This window comes from Xiphophorus couchianus, chromosome 5, assembly GCF_001444195.1.
Source record: "Xiphophorus couchianus chromosome 5, X_couchianus-1.0, whole genome shotgun sequence".
In the NCBI taxonomy this organism is placed as follows: domain Eukaryota; kingdom Metazoa; phylum Chordata; class Actinopteri; order Cyprinodontiformes; family Poeciliidae; genus Xiphophorus; species Xiphophorus couchianus.
This window is the reverse complement of record NC_040232.1, coordinates 20099113-20118014: the sequence shown is the minus strand read 5'-3', so window position 1 is coordinate 20118014 and position 18902 is coordinate 20099113. Positions and strand designations below refer to the sequence as shown.

The window sequence follows — 18902 nt, the reverse complement described above, 5'->3', positions numbered from 1 at the left end:
CCTGGGATAAGTTGAGAGATTTTTTCTTGAGAGTTGGAAGTACATTTTATTGTATCTTATTTTCCTTTAAATTCTGAAGTTTTAAAATTAATCCCAGCATACAATGGGAAAACACTTAAAAATGATTGTTAACTACATTATGCAAACCTCTTCACTTATACAATGTCTTTACAGTCTTATATACATCTCTGTCTCAGTAGATTCACATATCATTGTAACTAACAAAAACTAAAACATTATTTAGCAATGTTATCTTAATCAATTATAACATTTGTACTTAGTGTAACAATCAATCGAGAAAAAAAAAGAGTTTCACACATAAATCTTTGCTCAGTGATAAATATGTCCACATATTTTTAAGTTGAGTCACTTACTAATTGGTCACGACTCTTTTTTAAAAATTAGTTCATTGATTTGGTTTGACATGGCAAAGAGGCAAAACGCCAAACCAGATGTTGGTTGAAGAGGGAACACATGGCAAATTCTGCCAGCATCTCCATTAATGCTCGTCAGCAAAGGAGATCACGAAGTGTAATAAAACTTCCTGGTATATGACTGCACCGACTTTATACCTCAGAAAACACAGCTGATGAATAACAGCAGAAGGCATGGCTCTATAAATGATTGACTGTGGAAACTTCACTGGACCAAGAGCAACATGGATTCTGGCCTCTCCATTCTTCCTCCAGCCTCTGTGGTGTAGATCTTCAAATGACGTGTAAAAATACAATGTTATCTGAAAAGGAGACTTTGGTCCAATCAGTAAGAATTTAGTTTTCTTCTGACTGTTCACTCAACTTCCCCTCAATAAGTTTATTTCTTAATGGCTTATGACCATCAATGACAATCTGGTGAACAAGTGAGACTGCGGTCTTCTCCATGATTGAGTAGGTCATATGTTTCTGTATTGAACATCTCTTTTACTTGGCCTTATTTAAAGTAATATTCTAAGAAATGTTTAATAAGCAAGTAATAACCATTCAAATCAAACCGAATTAACACCCATTAAATTGTTTTTTTTATGAATTTTACTTTTTTTGAATTAATAAAGTTTTTTAAACATTTCCTAATTTATTGGGTCACTTAAACAAAACTGTTTAAGTGACATTTTTAGCGCAAGAATAACCACTGTGCAAAAAAAAACAACAAAAAAACAAACTCTTGGGTGAAAAATAAAAGCTCTGTACTTACTCCTTTCAGGTATTCTGAAGAGTACATGCTATATTGATGTCCGGTGGTTCCCATTTGATATCCAGAAGTGTGACCTGAAGTTTGGCTCTTGGACCCACAACGGCTGGCTCCTGGATCTTCAGATGATGGATGTGGACATTTCTACATACATTCCCAACGGAGAGTGGGACCTCGTAGGTAAGAAAAGCAAAAAAAAGGCAACTTAATTCAGTTTCTGTATTATACCTATTTATGCATTTTTCTTTTTTGAGGAAGGTATTTTGAGAGGAAGTTGAATGTTTTGAAAAACAACCTGTCTATAAAATTAACAGGTACTTTATTTGCTATATTTATTCCAAAGAGAAATTAAATGTTGTCGCTCATATAATCCAAGTAATGCTGTCAACAGGAAGAATCTGTGGTAGCAGCCAGCCTTGCAACAAATCTGAAGAGGCCTCTCACTGAAGACATTTGCTGAAATTACATGATTAAATTTGATGTTGAGTGTAATTTAATTATATTCAACATCTGAGCAGCAGAGACAATATTTAACATTAACGTGTCCTGAATGACACCATCAGTTGTAGCCAAGCAAGCACTGCTAAACCACAACATTTGTTTTTTGTTGCTCCTCTTTAAATCTGTCTGGCCGTGTCATTAGAAAGCTGAGCAAAGAGACTTTGGCATTTTTGATTGATGGAAGAGATGGTTTGAACTTCCTCTTTCTCCGTCTGTTCTTTGGTCCTATTCTGTATCCATGAAGCCTTTTTTCAACGAGGTCGTTGTTCAGGTATTATTTGAATTTTCTGTATGCTACTCGGCTGCTTGCAGTTGAAAAAAGCAATACCTTGTGGCCATGATTACACAACACCGCAACTGTGCGAAAATAAAAAATTAAGAGCAAAAATCCATCCAGCTGCACAGCATCCTAAACCAGAGGGAATAATTGTCCAAACAAAAAAAATGTGAACAAAAGTGGAAAGAGAACAAATCAGAACTAACATAGCAGAGCTACTCTAACATGCTGCCACCCTGTTAGAGTAGCCATTCTAATACAATTCTAATACCCAAGGATAATAAACAAATATTTTATTTAGTACACTTGGCTAACAAGACTTTGACTGTGATTTTCAGCCTTCACAAATAGTTTCTAGCATCCTTTAAGCTGTGAGATTTCCAGTGAGTATCAAAGAGCTGAAACAGTGCTTCGGAGTTGGTCTGCCTTTAAGGTAACCCAACAGATTGGACACAAAGTTTCAGAATCTTCATTATTAAATTAAGAGGGACCTTCAGACAAAATGTTCTGCCTGTCTTCAAATATTGTTTTGACAACCAACTACAAAACTTGCCAAAACTGAAGAAATCGACTTAAAGCTTTATTTTTCTACGTTTTCTTTTTATTAAAAAAAAAGAAAATAGAGAAGATGAAAAAGAAGAAGATGGAGAGCTACCAACTTGCAAAGTTCCCCAGTCCCTGTTCAACCAAAAGTGATCCACACGTGTATAGTTTTAACTATCCAGAGAGTTTTCTTCCTGTATTAATTTGTTAAGATTTCCTGCTTAGATCTTAAAATGATTCCCTGTTTGCTTTGGGGGGAGGTTGCATAGCTTCCTTACAGATAACAGAGGAAATATTGAAGCCAATGCTTAAAGGTGAAAAGGGCACGCCAACTGTATTCATAAAAAACCTTGGCATCTTTTTGCAGGGTTATGTTTACTTAGTTTTTAATTGCTAAATATTTTGTCACATTTAATGAAGTAAAAGCAAGCATTGAAATAGCACAGTTCTCAAAAGATTTCTATAAAAGTGTAGAAAAACAAGAAATTACTTTTAGTGAAAACAGACTATTTTCACCATCATTCATCAAGGTTAGTCAGGAATCTGTTGCATCTCAATATTTGATAAATTTTTATATTGTGTGCTTGGCAATGCTCATGTAATGACCAAACCACCTTTTACAAAATACACTTTTGTTTTTTTTCCTTTTCTTTTTTTTTATTAACCAGCCCACTAGAGTCATCTTTTAGGGAGAAGTGTAAAAGTGAAGAAAGAGAAACAGCATAGCTGTAGAAACTGAAAGATGACACTGAGACACCCCGGCTCCTCCTCCACATGTTAATTGCAGTCATGAATTTACTTTACTGCCCTGACAAGTTATTATTTTTATCATTTGCATTTTAAGACGTTGGATTCAATTCTGTTAAATTTAGTGGAAATCTAGTGTTTTATTTTCAATGAGAAAGCAGCTTTTTCACAGATGTTATTCCCACTATAATATTATACACTGCTTAAAAAAATAAAGGGAACACTTAAACAGGTGTTTAACACTTAAAGTGTTCCCTTTACTTTTTTGAGCAGTATATAAATATATATATATATTTTTTATAATTCTCTTGGAGAATTTAATACTTCAGGACTCTTGTACTTGTAGCAATATCTATTGTGAATTGCATACTTTGATGTGTTGAGAACAAAACCTTGTTGTTGAAACACTTTGGTAAAGAAAAGCACATTAAGAAGAACCTTTGTGAACATTGACCCTGAAATTGTACCAAAGTTTTTACTGAAACTCTTCTTCTCCATTCTGCAACCAAATCGACACATGGGAGGCTCTGTAAACGAAGAGTGACGCGTTAAAAAGGCAGATCCTATTCAGCAGTCCTGTTTACCTTGGCTGGGACGCACTGTTGTTAACTCAGCTGCCTTTTCTTTCTGCTATTTTCTCTGTCCATGGGAAATGAAAGATGTCACATAATCTCTTTCTCAATTTTTGCTTGTCAATGGCCAAGAGAAGCAGGACAAACAAAGATGCAAGCATGGACTTGCACACAAATTGAGCTCTCCTAGCTGGCCCCAGAAATGTGTGCGTGAGTGTGTGGGGAGTATTTTGGTTTGTATGAGGTGACAGCTGGTCCAGCAATGGCTCACTTAATTCAGAACAGTCAAGGGCCAAACTTCCCTGGAACACAAATCATCCCGGTGCTTCAGAACAAACCACGCCAGTGTCAAAGCCGACGAACACACACACATTATCGATCTGAATCTGCAAGTCTGCAGTCCATCAGTTTAATAGGTGGCGAACAAAAGCTACTTCCTTTCAGAACCAGGTGACAAACTTTAAAATTAGATCCATTCAATTTATTTAAATTTAATTTCTGCAGGAAATCAATTCTTTTAGCCAGACACTTGAGTTCTGTTTATAGACTGCTGCTGACCGTTTCAGACAAGAGTCTCACACATAGAGTATAAATATTAAAACGTGAGAAAAGGTTAAAAATTGTTGATATGGGTGGTCTGTCATGCCCAACACATAATCAAATCTGCAGCACTTCAGCTTGATTTTGAAGCAAAACTGATTGCTAATTGTGGTCCAGACAACTCATCTCAAAAACACAGCGAAGTGATTAATACGCATAGTTTCATTATTTCACCATCATTTCAAAGTGCAATACTTGTACTGTTATCTTGTTCTTTTGATTGAAATTGGCACTCAAAATCTACACACACACACACAGTTTCATACACAGTCTAATACAAATTCATAATCTTGTTTTGGCACATCTGTGACATGAGGTCATTTTCCTTTCTGTTTCAAGTTTGACAAAAACACAGATAAACTTTGCAAATAATAATTTAGAAAAGAGATGGACACTTTCTATCTGGAAATACTGTCACTGCTTTTAGTTTGCGTCTGCTAAAGATGATAATATTAAGGTTAGCAGTATGCTACACTCTGAGCAAACCTAAAGAGAAAGTTAATCATAAGTTTGTTTGTTTTTTCCTTTGTTTGTTATTGCCTTCAGATAAATGCTTTCTTTGAAGCATTTCTTTTTTTATTTTTTTTAATTTTTTTTATTTAATATTTTTATTAGAAGGGAAGGAGACATTACAGGCAAAATCTTTACTCTTAACAAAGTATGCCGTGATATACATCTTCTTTATGGCATCGATAGAAACGAACAGGTTACAGAAATACGTAGAAGAGGTAGAAAGTACCTAACTGACAAAAGGCAGTTAGGTACTTTACCTAACTGCCTTTTTACCTCCTATGAGTATTTTTCTTTTTCATACCAGAACAAGACACAAGAACAAACCTAGTAAAAAAAAGAAAAAAAAAAAAAAAAAAAAGGGGTGGGATGGGGTGTAGCATTCAATCTGGGGGAAGAGACTGAAGAGAGTGAAAGAATGTCATGAGAGGGCACCATAAGTTATAAAATTTGGCTGTGTTGCCTTTCACTGAATATCTAATTCTCTCCAGTTTTAGAAAGGACATGGTGTCTTTTAGCCACTGATTGCTAGAGGGTGGTTTAGTTGATTTCCAGTGGAAAAGAAGACGGCGTCTTGCCAATAAGGAAGTAAATGCTAAGACGTCCAATTGATTGGAAGTGAACTGTTTGTAGTTAACTGGAAGCCCAAATATGGCAACATGGGGAGAAGGTTTAATATCCAATGAGAGTATCTTTGACATAGTAACAAAGTAGGTCTGCCAAAAACTATGAAGTGATGAACAGGAATAAAACATGTGAGTTAGATTACAGGTAGGCGCACGACATTTCTCACAAATGTCAGTAACGGAGGAAAATTGCGACAATCGATTTTTAGAGAGATGAACCCTGAAGAGAACTTTAAACTGGATAAGAGAAAGTCGAGCACAGATTGAGCTTGAATGAATTTTTTTAAGGGCATTATTCCACCAATCCTCTCCCAAATTTAGACCAAGTTCGAGTTCCCAAGCAGCCTTAATCTTAGTAATGGGTGAAGAATTAAAAGACAGAATTTCATTATAAACTTTAGAGATATATGACCTTTGAAGAGGATCCCAACTCAGGAACAGCTCCCAGTACAGGTTTGGTGGCCTAGAGGGAAAACCGGGAAACAGAGCCCTGGCGCAGTGTCTGATTTGAAAGTACCGGAATAAATGGGAAGGGGGGAAATTAAATTCTGATGCAAGGTCTGTAAAGCTGCGAAAAATACCTTCTTTGTAAAAATCCTTGAAACATGACAGCCCTTTATTATCCCATGACAAAAAGGCGGGATCTGTGAGTGCTGGTTGAAACAAGTGGTTCCTCATTAAAGGAGCAAGTGTAGATGCTGAGTTAAGTTTGAAATGCCTCCTAAACTGGCACCAAATTTTTAAGACAGAGCGAACTACTGGGTTGTTCGTACAGCCAGAGGGGTTGGATGTAGTGGGAGAAGTGAGAAGAGCAATTAGTGAGGATTGAGAGCATGATTGTGCTTCCAACTTGCACCATGGGAAGTTCAGGGATCCAAACCAAAATGAAATCTTGTGGATATGGGCCGCCCAATAATACAGCAGGAAGTTTGGAAGTGACAAACCACCGTTGAATTTGCATCTATGAAGAGTGGATTTGCGGATTCTGGGTGATTTACCACACCATAGGAAGCCAGAAATAACTTGATCCAACGTTTTAAAGAAATGTTTCGGCAGAAACAGTGGAAGACTATTGAACAAAAATAAGAATTTAGGTAAAACATTCATTTTAATTGCATTGATTCTACCTATAAGTGAAAGAGGTAAACTATTCCATCTTCGGAGGTCCAATTTAACTTTAGCAATTAAAGGCAAAAAGTTAGCAGCAAAAAGAGAGCTTAATGACCTGGTTATACTGACGCCCAGGTACTTAAAACCAGAGCAGCTCAACTTGAACGGAATGTCGGAGTGTAAAAGCTTTAATGCAGCCGCGTTGATAGGGTAGCATTCACTTTTAGCAATATTTACTCTGTAACCAGAAAAAGATCCAAACCTTTGAAAAGTAGATAAAATTGACGAGATGGAAAGACTAGGGTTTGAGACGTACAGCAATAAATCGTCAGCATAAAGAGATAGTTTGAATTCTGTGCCTAATCGGGAAATTCCGGTGAAAGTGTTAGAGGACCTTAAAAAGATTGAGAGAGGCTCTATAGCCAAAGCAAACAACAAAGGGGATAACGGACATCCCTGTCTAGTGCCGCGGAAAAGTCTGAAAAAACTGGATTGAATACCATTGGAGGAGACACTAGCATGAGGGGAAACATAAAGGAGACGTATACAAGAAATGAATGCATCACCCAGTCCAAATCTCTTTAAAACTGCAAATAAGTAATCCCATTCAACTCTGTCGAACGCTTTCTCAGCGTCGACCGAGATCACAACTTCAGGTATTTCAGTGGAGGATTTAGAGTAAATAATGTTCAGGAGTGTACGGACATTAAAGAAGAGTTGCCTCCCCTTAACAAATCCAGTTTGCTCATGTGAGACTATAGTTGGTACTATACTTTCCAGACGATAGGCCAAAGCCTTAGCAAGGATCTTAGCGTCTACATTTATTAAAGAGAGAGGTCTGTATGAGCTACAAATATTGGGATCTTTATCCTTTTTTAAGAGGAGACAAATAGAGGCTTGTGTTAAAGTATGAGGGAGACTGCCCTTTTGTAGTGACTCTTTGTATACCGCGTGGAGAATTGGGGATAGCTTGTCTTGGAACTTTTTAAAAAATTCAACAGGGAATCCATCCGGTCCGGGAGCTTTGCTACTTTGCATGCTTTTCATGGCAGCAACAATCTCCTCTATGGTTAAAGGCAAGTCAAGTTCCTTAGCAACATTTGGGTTTATCACAGGGAAGTTGAGGCTATCAAGGAACTGATTCATTTCAGTAGGATTAGCTGGAAATTCAGATTCAAATAACACAGAATAAAAAGACTGAAAAACCGAATTAATAGTAGTGGGATCCTGATGTAGAGTGCCTGACAAGTCCATAATCTGTGGGATCATGTGCGAAGCTGCCCGACAACGAAGCTGGTGAGCGAGAAGTCGGCTAGCCTTATCACCATGTTCAAAATAAGTAGAGCGTGACCGTAAGAGAAGTCGCTCTGCATCATTGGTGGTAAGAAGATCAAATTCAGTCTGTAAGTCAACCCGTTGTTTAAGTAAACCTGGAGAGGGGGAAATAGCAATTTGTTGATCCAGATTAGTAATGTCAGTACTAAGTTCTAACAATTTCGCTTTGCGCACCTTATTCAAGTGGGCGGAATATGAGATAATTTGACCTCGTAAAAACGCTTTTAATGATTCCCAAAGTAAAGAATATGAAATTGGATTACTCTCATTTTGATTTAGTACAATGAAATCATCAATTTGAGCTGCGATAAATGTGTTGAACCTTTCATCTGAAAGAAGTAGAGGGTTGAATCTCCAAGGTGTGGCATACCGATGTTGAAGAGCAAACTTAATATCTAATGAAAGAGGGGCATGATCAGAAATAACAATAGAGTGATAATCAACAGATAGAACATTTGGAATTAATTTAGAGTCGACAAAAAAATAATCAATTCGAGAGAAAGACTGATGCAAGTGGGAAAAGAAAGAAAATTTCTTGGATTGGGGATTATAAAATCTCCACGGATCAGCGCATCCATTCTTTGACATGAAATCTGAGAGTGATCTAGACATTAATGTAGGGACCAAACTGCGTGGGGCAGACCTATCTAATTTGGGATCGATGACACAATTCATATCCCCGCCTACAATAAGGAGATTATTATCTAAAGAAGGAAGAGATTCAAAAAGCTTATTCATAAAGTTTGGGTCATCAAAGTAGGGGGCATATATATTCACTAATAGAATTGGGACATGGAATAATTTACCAATAACAATTAAGTATCTACCATTTTTATCCGAAATAATTTTAGAAGCCGAAAACTGAATTGATTTACTAACTAAAATAGCAACCCCCTGGCTTTAGAGTTAAAATTTGAATGAAATACATCAGAAGCCCAGGGACATTTTAGTCTGACCTGATCTCTGATGCGCATATGGGTTTCCTGTAAAAACACTAGGTCAGCTTTAAGATGTTTCAAATGGGCAAAAATCCTTGATCTCTTAAGTGGGCTCCCCATACCTTTGATGTTCCAGCTCAAAAATCTCACAGAAGACCCCGTTTGTGGGATGTTCACATTGTTATCTTTAGTAGACATGTTTCAAGACGATTGTAAATGTAGAGACAGAAAAATTGAGTATGGTGTACCGACCCCCACCACCACAAAACAAAACAAAACAAAAAAAAAAAAAAAAAACGAAAAGAAGGAACCCTAACAAATAGAACAACAACTTCCCCCCCCCCACACCACCCCCGCAGCACTTACAACGACCCCATCCCCAAACGATGGGGAACCCAGTGCAGACCCCAAAAGGAGTCAGATCCCTAAAATGGATGCTCACAGTTTTTAGCAACGTAAAAGCAGAAAAGCTGCAGACCAAGCTCCCGCAAGCTCAACAACATTCGTCATTATGGCACATCCAGTTGAGACCAAAATATAACAAATTACAAAATGTTAATTACAAAAAGAGAACATAGGCTCTGTAAGGCAAAGAGAATAATAATAATAATAATAATACCCAGTAAATGTGACACGTAGCTGCTTAATCAAAGCCGTGTACCTTTGCAAAGCTCTCTTATACTTTGAGGGACTTGATGAAGACGCTGGCCTCATCTGGTGAATTAAACTCCCTCTCCATACCATTGTGTGTGACCCGGAGTCGCGCTGGATAGAGCAGACCGAAACGGATCCCGGGGATCTCGCGGAGCTGACGGCGTACATCATTAAAAGCAGCACGGGCTCGGGCGGTCCTCGACGTGTGGTCAGGAAAAACAGAGATGCGCGTGCCTCCAACCGTGATCCGCTGCTGGGTCCTAGCTCGACGTAAAATGTCCACACAGTCCGAATGATAATGCATACGAACAACTATAGGACGAGGTCGCTCACCAGGTTTCGGCCTCGGTTGGAGAGTACGATGGGCACGGTCGACCAAGGGCTCTTTCTCCAGCTGAAAAGCCTCCTTAAGCAAAGTGGAAATGGCTGTAGATGTGGTGGAAAAATCCTCTGAGATGCCTATCAGTCGCAAATTGTTGCGACGAGATCTGGCCTCCAGGTCATCACATTTATTGTCCAATTTTTTCAAATCCGTGGACATCTGCTGGACCTTAGCCTGTAGAGTAGTGATATCGTCAGCGCACGTAGAGCATGATGTCTCCAACTCGCCCACGGTGTCCTTCAGGGCGCGCACATCCAGCTGAACAGTTGTAATATTGCTAGTCAATTCCGACTTCACTGCTAGGAGTTCAGCCTTTATACTCGACAAATTTTCAGTGAGAGCTGCTTGGAGTTCAGTCTTGAAGATAAGTGCCATTTCAACCCGAAGAGCCGATAGCAGCTCAGACTTAAAGGCCGAGGAAGGAGAAATGTCAGCGAGTTCATCCGAGCGAGTAGGAGAGTCACCACGCGGCGAGGATGTAGCATGAGAAGCAGGCCTCTGATGCTGTGTGGACGGTTTGACTTTTGGAGGCATTTTAATTAAGAGAAAAAAGCCAAGACTTGAGACGAGTGAACAAAAAAACACACCGAGAGGGAGTTAAAAGCTAGCAAAAATGTGCCTAAAATAACAATTATATCTAATAGTTGTGGGAGCTCAGCTACACGCGTCCTACCCCGCCATTCGCTCCACCGGAAGTCTTTGAAGCATTTCTGTCTGTAAAGGTAAAAGAGAACAACATTCTGACCTTTCTAGCCATTCTACAGTCTTTCTTCAATGAATTCCAACATGTCCAGTTTGTTCAACCGCCGACATTTATTGCCTTCTCACCTTTTTGCCCTCCAGGTGTGCCTGGAAAGCGCAACGAGTTGTACTATGAGTGCTGCAAGGAGCCCTACCCTGATGTGACGTTCACCGTCACTATGCGACGCAGGACTTTGTACTACGGCCTCAACCTGCTCATCCCCTGTGTGCTGATTTCTGGATTGGCCCTTTTGGTTTTTCTGCTTCCAGCTGACTCTGGAGAAAAGATCTCACTGGGTACAGGCTGAGACCACACACCAGTACAGCCTTAAACACTGAGACAATCCTACACTAACACAAGAGGAGACTGACTCATAAACTTAGACTAGAATATACTTGTACACCTTCCCTACCTCAAAAGCAGGTCTCAGTGGTGTTTCAGAGCCACCTATTTGTCGTTTTCCTATGCTAATACTGACATTAAAGATGTAGATTAGCATTCAAGGTGGTCGTTCATTGGCAGATGAATAAAAAGTCGATCATAAGCACAGCACAAGACAATTACGGGAACCTGAAAACGCCAGCTTGATTTTAAATGGCACCTTGTGAGACAGGGTCAAATTAAATGAAAACACAAACACTCCAAGATAAATGTACCTTTTTTTTCAAACCTGTGATTATGTCAGAAGTTGCATTTATTTTTAGGTCTTATAAGTTAATAATTAGCAGAAAAGCAGACAGACAATGACAGCAGTCCTCCAATGTGGTTTCATCTTCTTTCTCTAGGTATTACTGTGCTGCTTTCTCTAACGGTGTTCATGCTGCTTGTTGCAGAGATCATGCCCGCCACTTCAGACTCTGTTCCTCTAATTGGTAAGACATCCTTTGCTGGTAATTAATGCTCATTAAAAGAAAAGGGAGATAGAAAAATGATTTGCAAGTGTACCACTTTCCGAATTAGTGAATTCTCACTAAATAGCAATCATCAATTAACCTAGTTTGGTAGATGCAAGGAAGATTTTGAAAGATAATCAAGTTCATAAAAAAAAAAAAAAAGTTGAGATGTGCCAAGAAATTGCATGTTAGTCATTAAGCTATTTAAAAATTAGTCAAAGGAATCAGAGATTTAGGAAAATATTTTATATGTCAAGGTCAGTCAGTGACTTAGTTGGTCTGCTGCAGAAAGACTTATCATAACACAGCATATTTCCTAGGTTTATCTTTTTGAGCTTTCCGCATTATGTAATATAATGGATTTGGTGAGTTTGACATATTCTAGGACATGTAAACAGAGACTTCCAAATGATGTCATCTATGTATTAATTTTTGACTTTTCTTTTGACTGACTTGGGAAGCAGATAAATTTGTTACTGGAAGGTCAAAGCATTATAAAAACCATGTATAGGTAATCTACCACAGAATTGTGATTTCTTCATCTCCAACACAACATTTTACATGTTTTTTTGTTTTTCTCTCTCATATTTGAGTCTCTACACCCTAGAAAGCACCACAACAATTTTCTTCCAATCAGACTTATAGATCTTTTGTCACAACAGTCTAACAGAACATTTTTTCCACTGAATGATTTGTTGTAACCGTGGAAAAGATGTGCAGGTGTAAGGTGGATGTTTTATTGTTTCTGCAGTATCTGAAGATTATGCTCATTGCTGGAGACAAACATTGAGTTGCGCCGTGTAAGACTGTGCTGACGCACACACGAGCAGACAGGACGGTGGGCTGAGAGATGAGAGGGAAAACAGCAGATAAAATAGTTGCTCTGCATCATCTGGTAGCTCGGTGATAGAAAACTAAGCCATTAGCAAAGTTTCCTTCATGATGTGTGAGCTCACTGCAGAAAAAAGTAGAACTGATGTTCAATGGGAATCCATCTGATGGGGTTTCATATAGTTTCTACTTGTGGTTTAATATGGAAATGTATGATAATTGGATTAGTCTGGATAGCTGCGTAACAGAAACTGCATTAAATCCACGAAGACAGGGTTCTGCAAATCAGCATACACCTATCATATTCTATTTTATTTCTTTATGTCTGTCTTTATACATTTTGGATAGTTTATTTATGATTTGTTATATATCCACAAAAAATCCCTTCAGTATGAAATTGTGGTGCTAGTTACAAATTATATTAATTGCATTGTTTTCATTACCCTTAGCGGGATGTATGATGTAAATGTTTTGTTTACTTTCAGCACAGTACTTTGCCAGCACCATGATGATTGTGGGCTTGTCTGTAGTGGTAACAGTCCTGGTTCTTCAGTTCCACCACCACGATCCCAGAGGGGGGAAAATGCCTAAATGGGTAGGTTAAAGGTGCTCGTGAAAGTAAACAGATATGAAAAGTCTAAAATAAAGTATTACTGCCTTTCTGAAAAACTTTTTGTGAAGGTTCGGTTCACACAGATTTGAGTCACTCAGATTTCCTTGTTTTATTTCTTATCATGTTTCTGCAAAACATTTGGGAATTATTGAGTTGTTGGGATGGATAATTATGATGCACAGGATGTATCTAAAATAGTAGTTTTAACTATGAAACATTTCTATGCTCTAGTTAACTAAAGTGAATATTTGGCAGTTTTTTTGTTACCGACTACTCAAAGCATTTTTTCACAAGTTACAGTTACAGTTACAGTTTTTCTATCCACACCTATACAATGCACTTCAGTATATTGTTGGGGGGGCCTGGAATTAAACTCACAATCCTCCAACAAGCCAAAACTAATCCTTCCACTCAGCCACAGAGAGCCATTAAAATCTGTTTAAAGCCATTTTCTGCCTCGCTTTCTTCTCTTTGCACTAAATCCCAACATATTGAATGTGTTACTGCGAGTGTGACCTGTGCTTTATTGTTCTGGTTTCTTTTTTGATCTCCTAGATGGGAACTTGATGTATGCTTGGAATAATTTCAGCAGACCAGTCATAATTTTCTACAAATGTGGGCATGATGTGCTGCTTTTTATATCTTCAACCCCTCTTCGTGTTGACAGTTCTATTTAAGGGATTTCTTGATTCCACATGTTTTGCAGTAACCAGAACTGAGAGCAGCTAGAAAAACTTAAAGGGGTAGGGCAATGTAAAATCAACTTTTTTGAGCTTTATATTTAATGACATAAATTTCTGATCAAGAACATACCTGGAGTGTTGCTTTGACTATTTCATGCATCTTTGAGAAATCCTTCAATCTGACTGGTTGCAAGGACATTTGGGTACATTTTGGGTATATATAGTATTTTATACAGTAACTTCACTGTGCTATAAAATGGCTATTTGGCTGGAAAATACATAATTCTGCCCCTTTGAGCAAACCAACATAGCTAATCATAGTTAATTTTGTTATATTTTAACATACAGTCAGTTTGATTTGATAGCTTTTTTCTCCCAAATAAATTGAATATTTTAAAAATTGCCTTTTATATTTACTTCGGCTATTGTTTTCTGATAGCATATTTTTTGATTATCTGGAACATAAACATTTTATGCCTGTTTTGTCCTTTCTTTAAACTCCCATATTCCCATCAACCAGATCCGTGTGATTCTTCTGAACTGGTGCGCTTGGTTCCTCCGCATGAAGAAGCCCGGGGAAGAAAATAAGCCAGCAGTGAGCTCCAGTAACCCTCCAACGTACAAATACTCTCACTCTCCTCCGCACCACACCAGCACCACCAGCATCCAGATGAGCACGATACCAGGGCAGGCCCAGTCAACCACAACCAACGGCAACATGAACCTGTACTTTGGCTACCACTCCACAGGAACAGACAACCCCGCCTTCCCACCAAGCACCGACTCAGGCCTGGTGACATGTGGCATCGACGGTGAAGGAGGCGGAGGAAACCACCTGAGTGGCTCCTCCCAGCCTGATATCCACTCGGACCACACACGGACAATGCTGCTAGAGCAGATCCCGGAAATCTCCCTCATCCTGGAGGAAGTGCAGTACATCGCCAGGCGCTTTCGAGACCAGGACGAAGGGGAGGAAATCTGCAGCGAGTGGAAGTTTGCCGCCGCTGTGGTGGATCGCTTATGCTTGGTGGCCTTTTCGCTGTTCTCCATCATCTGCACCTTCACTATACTCATGTCAGCTCCAAATTTCATTGAGGCCGTGTCAAAAGACTTTACATAAAGCTAATTTCTTGCCACGCTGAGAAGGAGAAGGAAAATTGCTTCAGAAAGAATCCAAACATGTTGGTATCTATAATATACAGAGATCCTGAACTACTTCTACTTAAAGCCTCACAAGCTGATACACTGTACATAAGGTCTTATTGTGTCGTTGCACTTTTCTTTGTGCATTTTTTCAAGATTGTTTTTTTGTCTTTGAGGTGGCTTTCCTAACATCATGCAAATAGTAAGATGTTGATGCTTGATGCTATTGTTAATAGTGTAGAAACTCACTTTGATGCACTTTTCACATTTATCCCTAACACTCCGTGTTAGTTTACCTGCCACCGCTGTGACGTCACGTCTTATCAGAGTAGCCTCCTCACAATCCTTCATTTTTCTGTTTTCCCTCACATCCCTCTGTTTATCCATCATTACAAACTTTCAAGGAAGGTTTCTCACATTACAGTCCTGGTCTGCATTGTAGTTATTGTAGTTTTTCTTTTACATTTTTAGATACACAACACAATACTGCTTCATTTGTTGAGAATGGATATTTTTTTGCTGTTTGTTCTGTAAATTAGGCTGCAGCACCATATTAGTTTCTGCTTGAATCTACCTGTGAATTCCTTATTCAGTCAGATATTATGGATATATGTATTTTTTTATTAAGTGGAATTCATATTCAGATTTTAATGATCCAAGTTAAATTGGAATCCGTTCACATATGATAGTTGGGAGTACAGTACAGTTGTGAACACACTTGAGATGGATTCCGAAAAGACCCATTAAGACCCCAGTAGGAGGTTGGCTGGACTATTGTATTTGCATTAGTTTGGCCAGTTCTTACTGGGACAAACTGACTCAATTCATACATTGAAACTCAGAGGATTGCTGACCACATGGATGCCTGAGTAAAATGGTTGCTGGAGTAACTGAACTAGAGTATATAATGTTACAGAAAAATAAGCAAACGTGTTGATGCTCTGTGTCTTGCTCAATGATATTTACACATTTTTATTTGTTTTTGTCTGATCTGATAACACAAGACGTACTTTGTGACGTCTTCTGACGTCACAAAATGACACCTGACATCCCAGGTGTCATTTTCAGCTGCTCTGTTTTCAGCAGAACCAGCTAGGACGTATGATACTACCAGGTCCGGACAGCGCCTGAGTCTTTCTTGACTAGCACATCAGCACCGCTGCAAGTTAATTTAAGAACCTTGAAATTACTTCCAACCTCTCTCCCGTATCACTGCTGGATTTTTAATTTACTACATCTCCTTTTGCATTTCTAGTCTGTCTCATTTCTTCTTTAAGTATTAATCTTTTGAGTCGCTCTGTGAGCAGCTCAAACCAAGGTTCTGTATCCACAAATGTAATGAGAGGAATTTTATCAGTGTGGGTAAAAGTCATACTTAATTGTGACTTTGCAGTTTTTTAAATTGTAAAAATATTTCTTTTTCAATCCATTTACTGACTATATTTAGTGTGATTAGCTGAATCACTTGGTTAGTGACTTACGTTTCTCACTAAGCATATCCCCTAAAGGTTGAAGTGTTTGTTGCATACTGTGTTATATTTTGTCACATGTTGTCAAAAACTCATGATATAAAAGAAACAACTTTTGACTGAAAGGCAAGATTTTAAATGAGTTTTGAGGAAAAGGTCAATCCCATTGACATCACATTTGGCCTAAATCTTTTGTTACAAAAAAATAGCAAAAGACAAACCCTTTGCTAATCTCTCATGCAACACGGATTACCGGGTGACTGATGTAGAAGATTTAGGGTAAATCCGAATTTTTTTTTTATTCCCCAATCGCCCTCTCTGATCCTGAGTGGCATAAGACAAATATATTTCAGCTTGTCGTGCACAAAGGTGAACCTCAGATGTGGGATTTTACCATGACTGGAGATGTAAGCGACACTGATGAGGAACAAAAGCATCATGACCCAGCACAACTGCTACTGCAGTAGATTAAGTACCATTACATTAAATCAATGGACCAAGAGCAGACAGAGCCTTGCCACCTGATGATTAACATTTATGCTTTTTTGGATTTGCAAATGTGCTGTCCTCTCTGCCAACAATGCACACTGGAAATGTGAAGACATGTACATAGAGCGTTGTTGACAACTATGTTTCATTTTTGATGAGACTTTGAAAAACGATGAAGCCTATTGAGAAAACACTTTGAATTTTTTCTGGAAATTTAAATATTAAAGTGTCTTAAAGGTAATTTAGGCCAGAATGTCTCAGTCTACAAGCAACCAGCACAGGTTTTGTTTCTCACTGCCAGTTTGATGACAATATAAGCAGGAGTTGTTGAGACATCAACTTTGGCTTTGGAATATCTTTTTGCAACAAAAGCATAGAAGTTTACCTTCAGGATGAAGGAAGGCTTTAGGTAAAATACATGGTAAAAGTTTGATATTTGACACAGAAAATGCTGAACTGCCCCAAGGAGGATGATATTATTTAATTGTATTTTCAACCAGAATTATATGCTGTTCATATTGTGTGTTTTTATTTGTAGTCGGTGCCTCTTATCAGTATGCATAATTCTCCTTAAAAGATGTTCACAAAACCTCACTGTACATGCCTATTTTATGAGAAATTAACAAAAACTGACAAAACTATTGTGTGGCTTCTTTTTGTGTTTCTAGGCAGCAAATTGGTTTCTTTTTGTCCCAAAATCTCTGGGTTATTAGCAAGTAACTTCTGTCAATTTTTGGGGGAGGATAGGTTGTAAAGTCACAGAGAGCCTGATCTTAAAAGATTTCACATAAGTTATGTACAATCTACAAAAATCTCATGCACAATTGATTATATGTGCAAAAGTGGTGTTTTCCGGCCTATTTAGATTAGGATTTTGCATGTGCTGGCTGTGTTAATGGAAGAGAAGCAATACATATGTTATAAATATGTCCCTGATGCCAACAGTCATTTCACACACAGTGGGTTAAATATTGCAAACAAGAAAAAGAAGTAAGCTTTCAGTTTATCCAGGTTCTTACTAAATTACTCCTGCCCATTATATTTTGTATCGTTACAACAACAGTCTTCCTCATCCTTACTGGAAATTTTTTGTCATTGACAAACAGAAAGTTGGTAATACTTTTGAAATCCTGGAAAAAGATTTAGGTTTGGACTTTGACTGGGTTATTCTAAAACATGCCTGGCACCAACTCTGCAAGACAGAGTTTACAAAGTGTGGCTAAGCTAAATTTTTCAGTTTCCAGCATGAGTCATGGGAAGTTAGATACGACTTAAACTACTTAGTGGATCCGATTTTAGGCAAAACATTTGGCATCTTCCACACATAAGCATAGATATAAAAAAAAAACAAAAAACAGAGTACACCACACATACTCAAAATGCTTCTCAGCGGAGTGATACCAAGTTCGAATTGGCCAAATCCAGTCTCAAGGTCCACCACACACAGACAGCTGTTGGTGGCTGGAAGTGCTCCACTCTGTATCAGACCTTGTGAACAGATATGCAAATACAAATCTAGTACTTGTAAACCTGCAAAGAGAGGCAATGCCTTAATTCCTCCCTTCGCTGCAATCTGTCCAAGTTTGCTTTCTCTCTTCTCTGACCTTGATATAGAAAACACCACCTGGGTTCATAAAAGCGCTTATGCAAGAGAGGTAAATATTTTTTGCAGAACTCTATTTGGTGACAATGTTGGTCCAAAATTACCTGTGATAGAGCCCTGTGAACAGTTTCTCTAATGTAAATATTACACACCTGATCCAACTTTGGAATTGCTTGAATGTGGAGCAACCGCACTCTGATACACTTCTGGTTCATTTCATAAATTAGCTGCTTGCATCCCAAACAGCACTGCTGTGGCCCTGTAGCCTCAGATGTTATTCTCATTAATTCACCTCGTAAATGGCAGTTCATTACTAAGAACTGTCATGTTAACCATCTTAACAATTTCAGCCATTTAGACTAAAAAAAACACTTAAGAGTGTGGTATTTTCAGGTTTCAATTATTTGTGTGAAGATGGGATTATGAAACCACAAAATTCCACCTTGTAACATC

The 18902-nt window shown here is 38.3% G+C and overlaps 1 protein-coding gene across 1 annotated transcript in view; it reads left to right on the top strand.

Annotated features, from left to right (window-relative positions):
* The window catches only part of LOC114145135 (neuronal acetylcholine receptor subunit alpha-7-like), a 41465-nt gene extending 23981 nt beyond the window's left edge, over window positions 1–17484 (top strand). Inside the window, exons 6-10 of the mRNA XM_028018542.1 lie at window positions 1201–1368; window positions 10827–11021; window positions 11511–11597; window positions 12935–13044; window positions 14266–17484. Coding sequence (XP_027874343.1) covers window positions 1201–1368; window positions 10827–11021; window positions 11511–11597; window positions 12935–13044; window positions 14266–14865 — 1160 coding nt within the window. The 3' untranslated portion in view covers window positions 14866–17484. The remainder of the gene's footprint in view (window positions 1–1200; window positions 1369–10826; window positions 11022–11510; window positions 11598–12934; window positions 13045–14265) is intronic.
* The last annotated feature ends 1418 nt before the right edge of the window (window positions 17485–18902 follow it).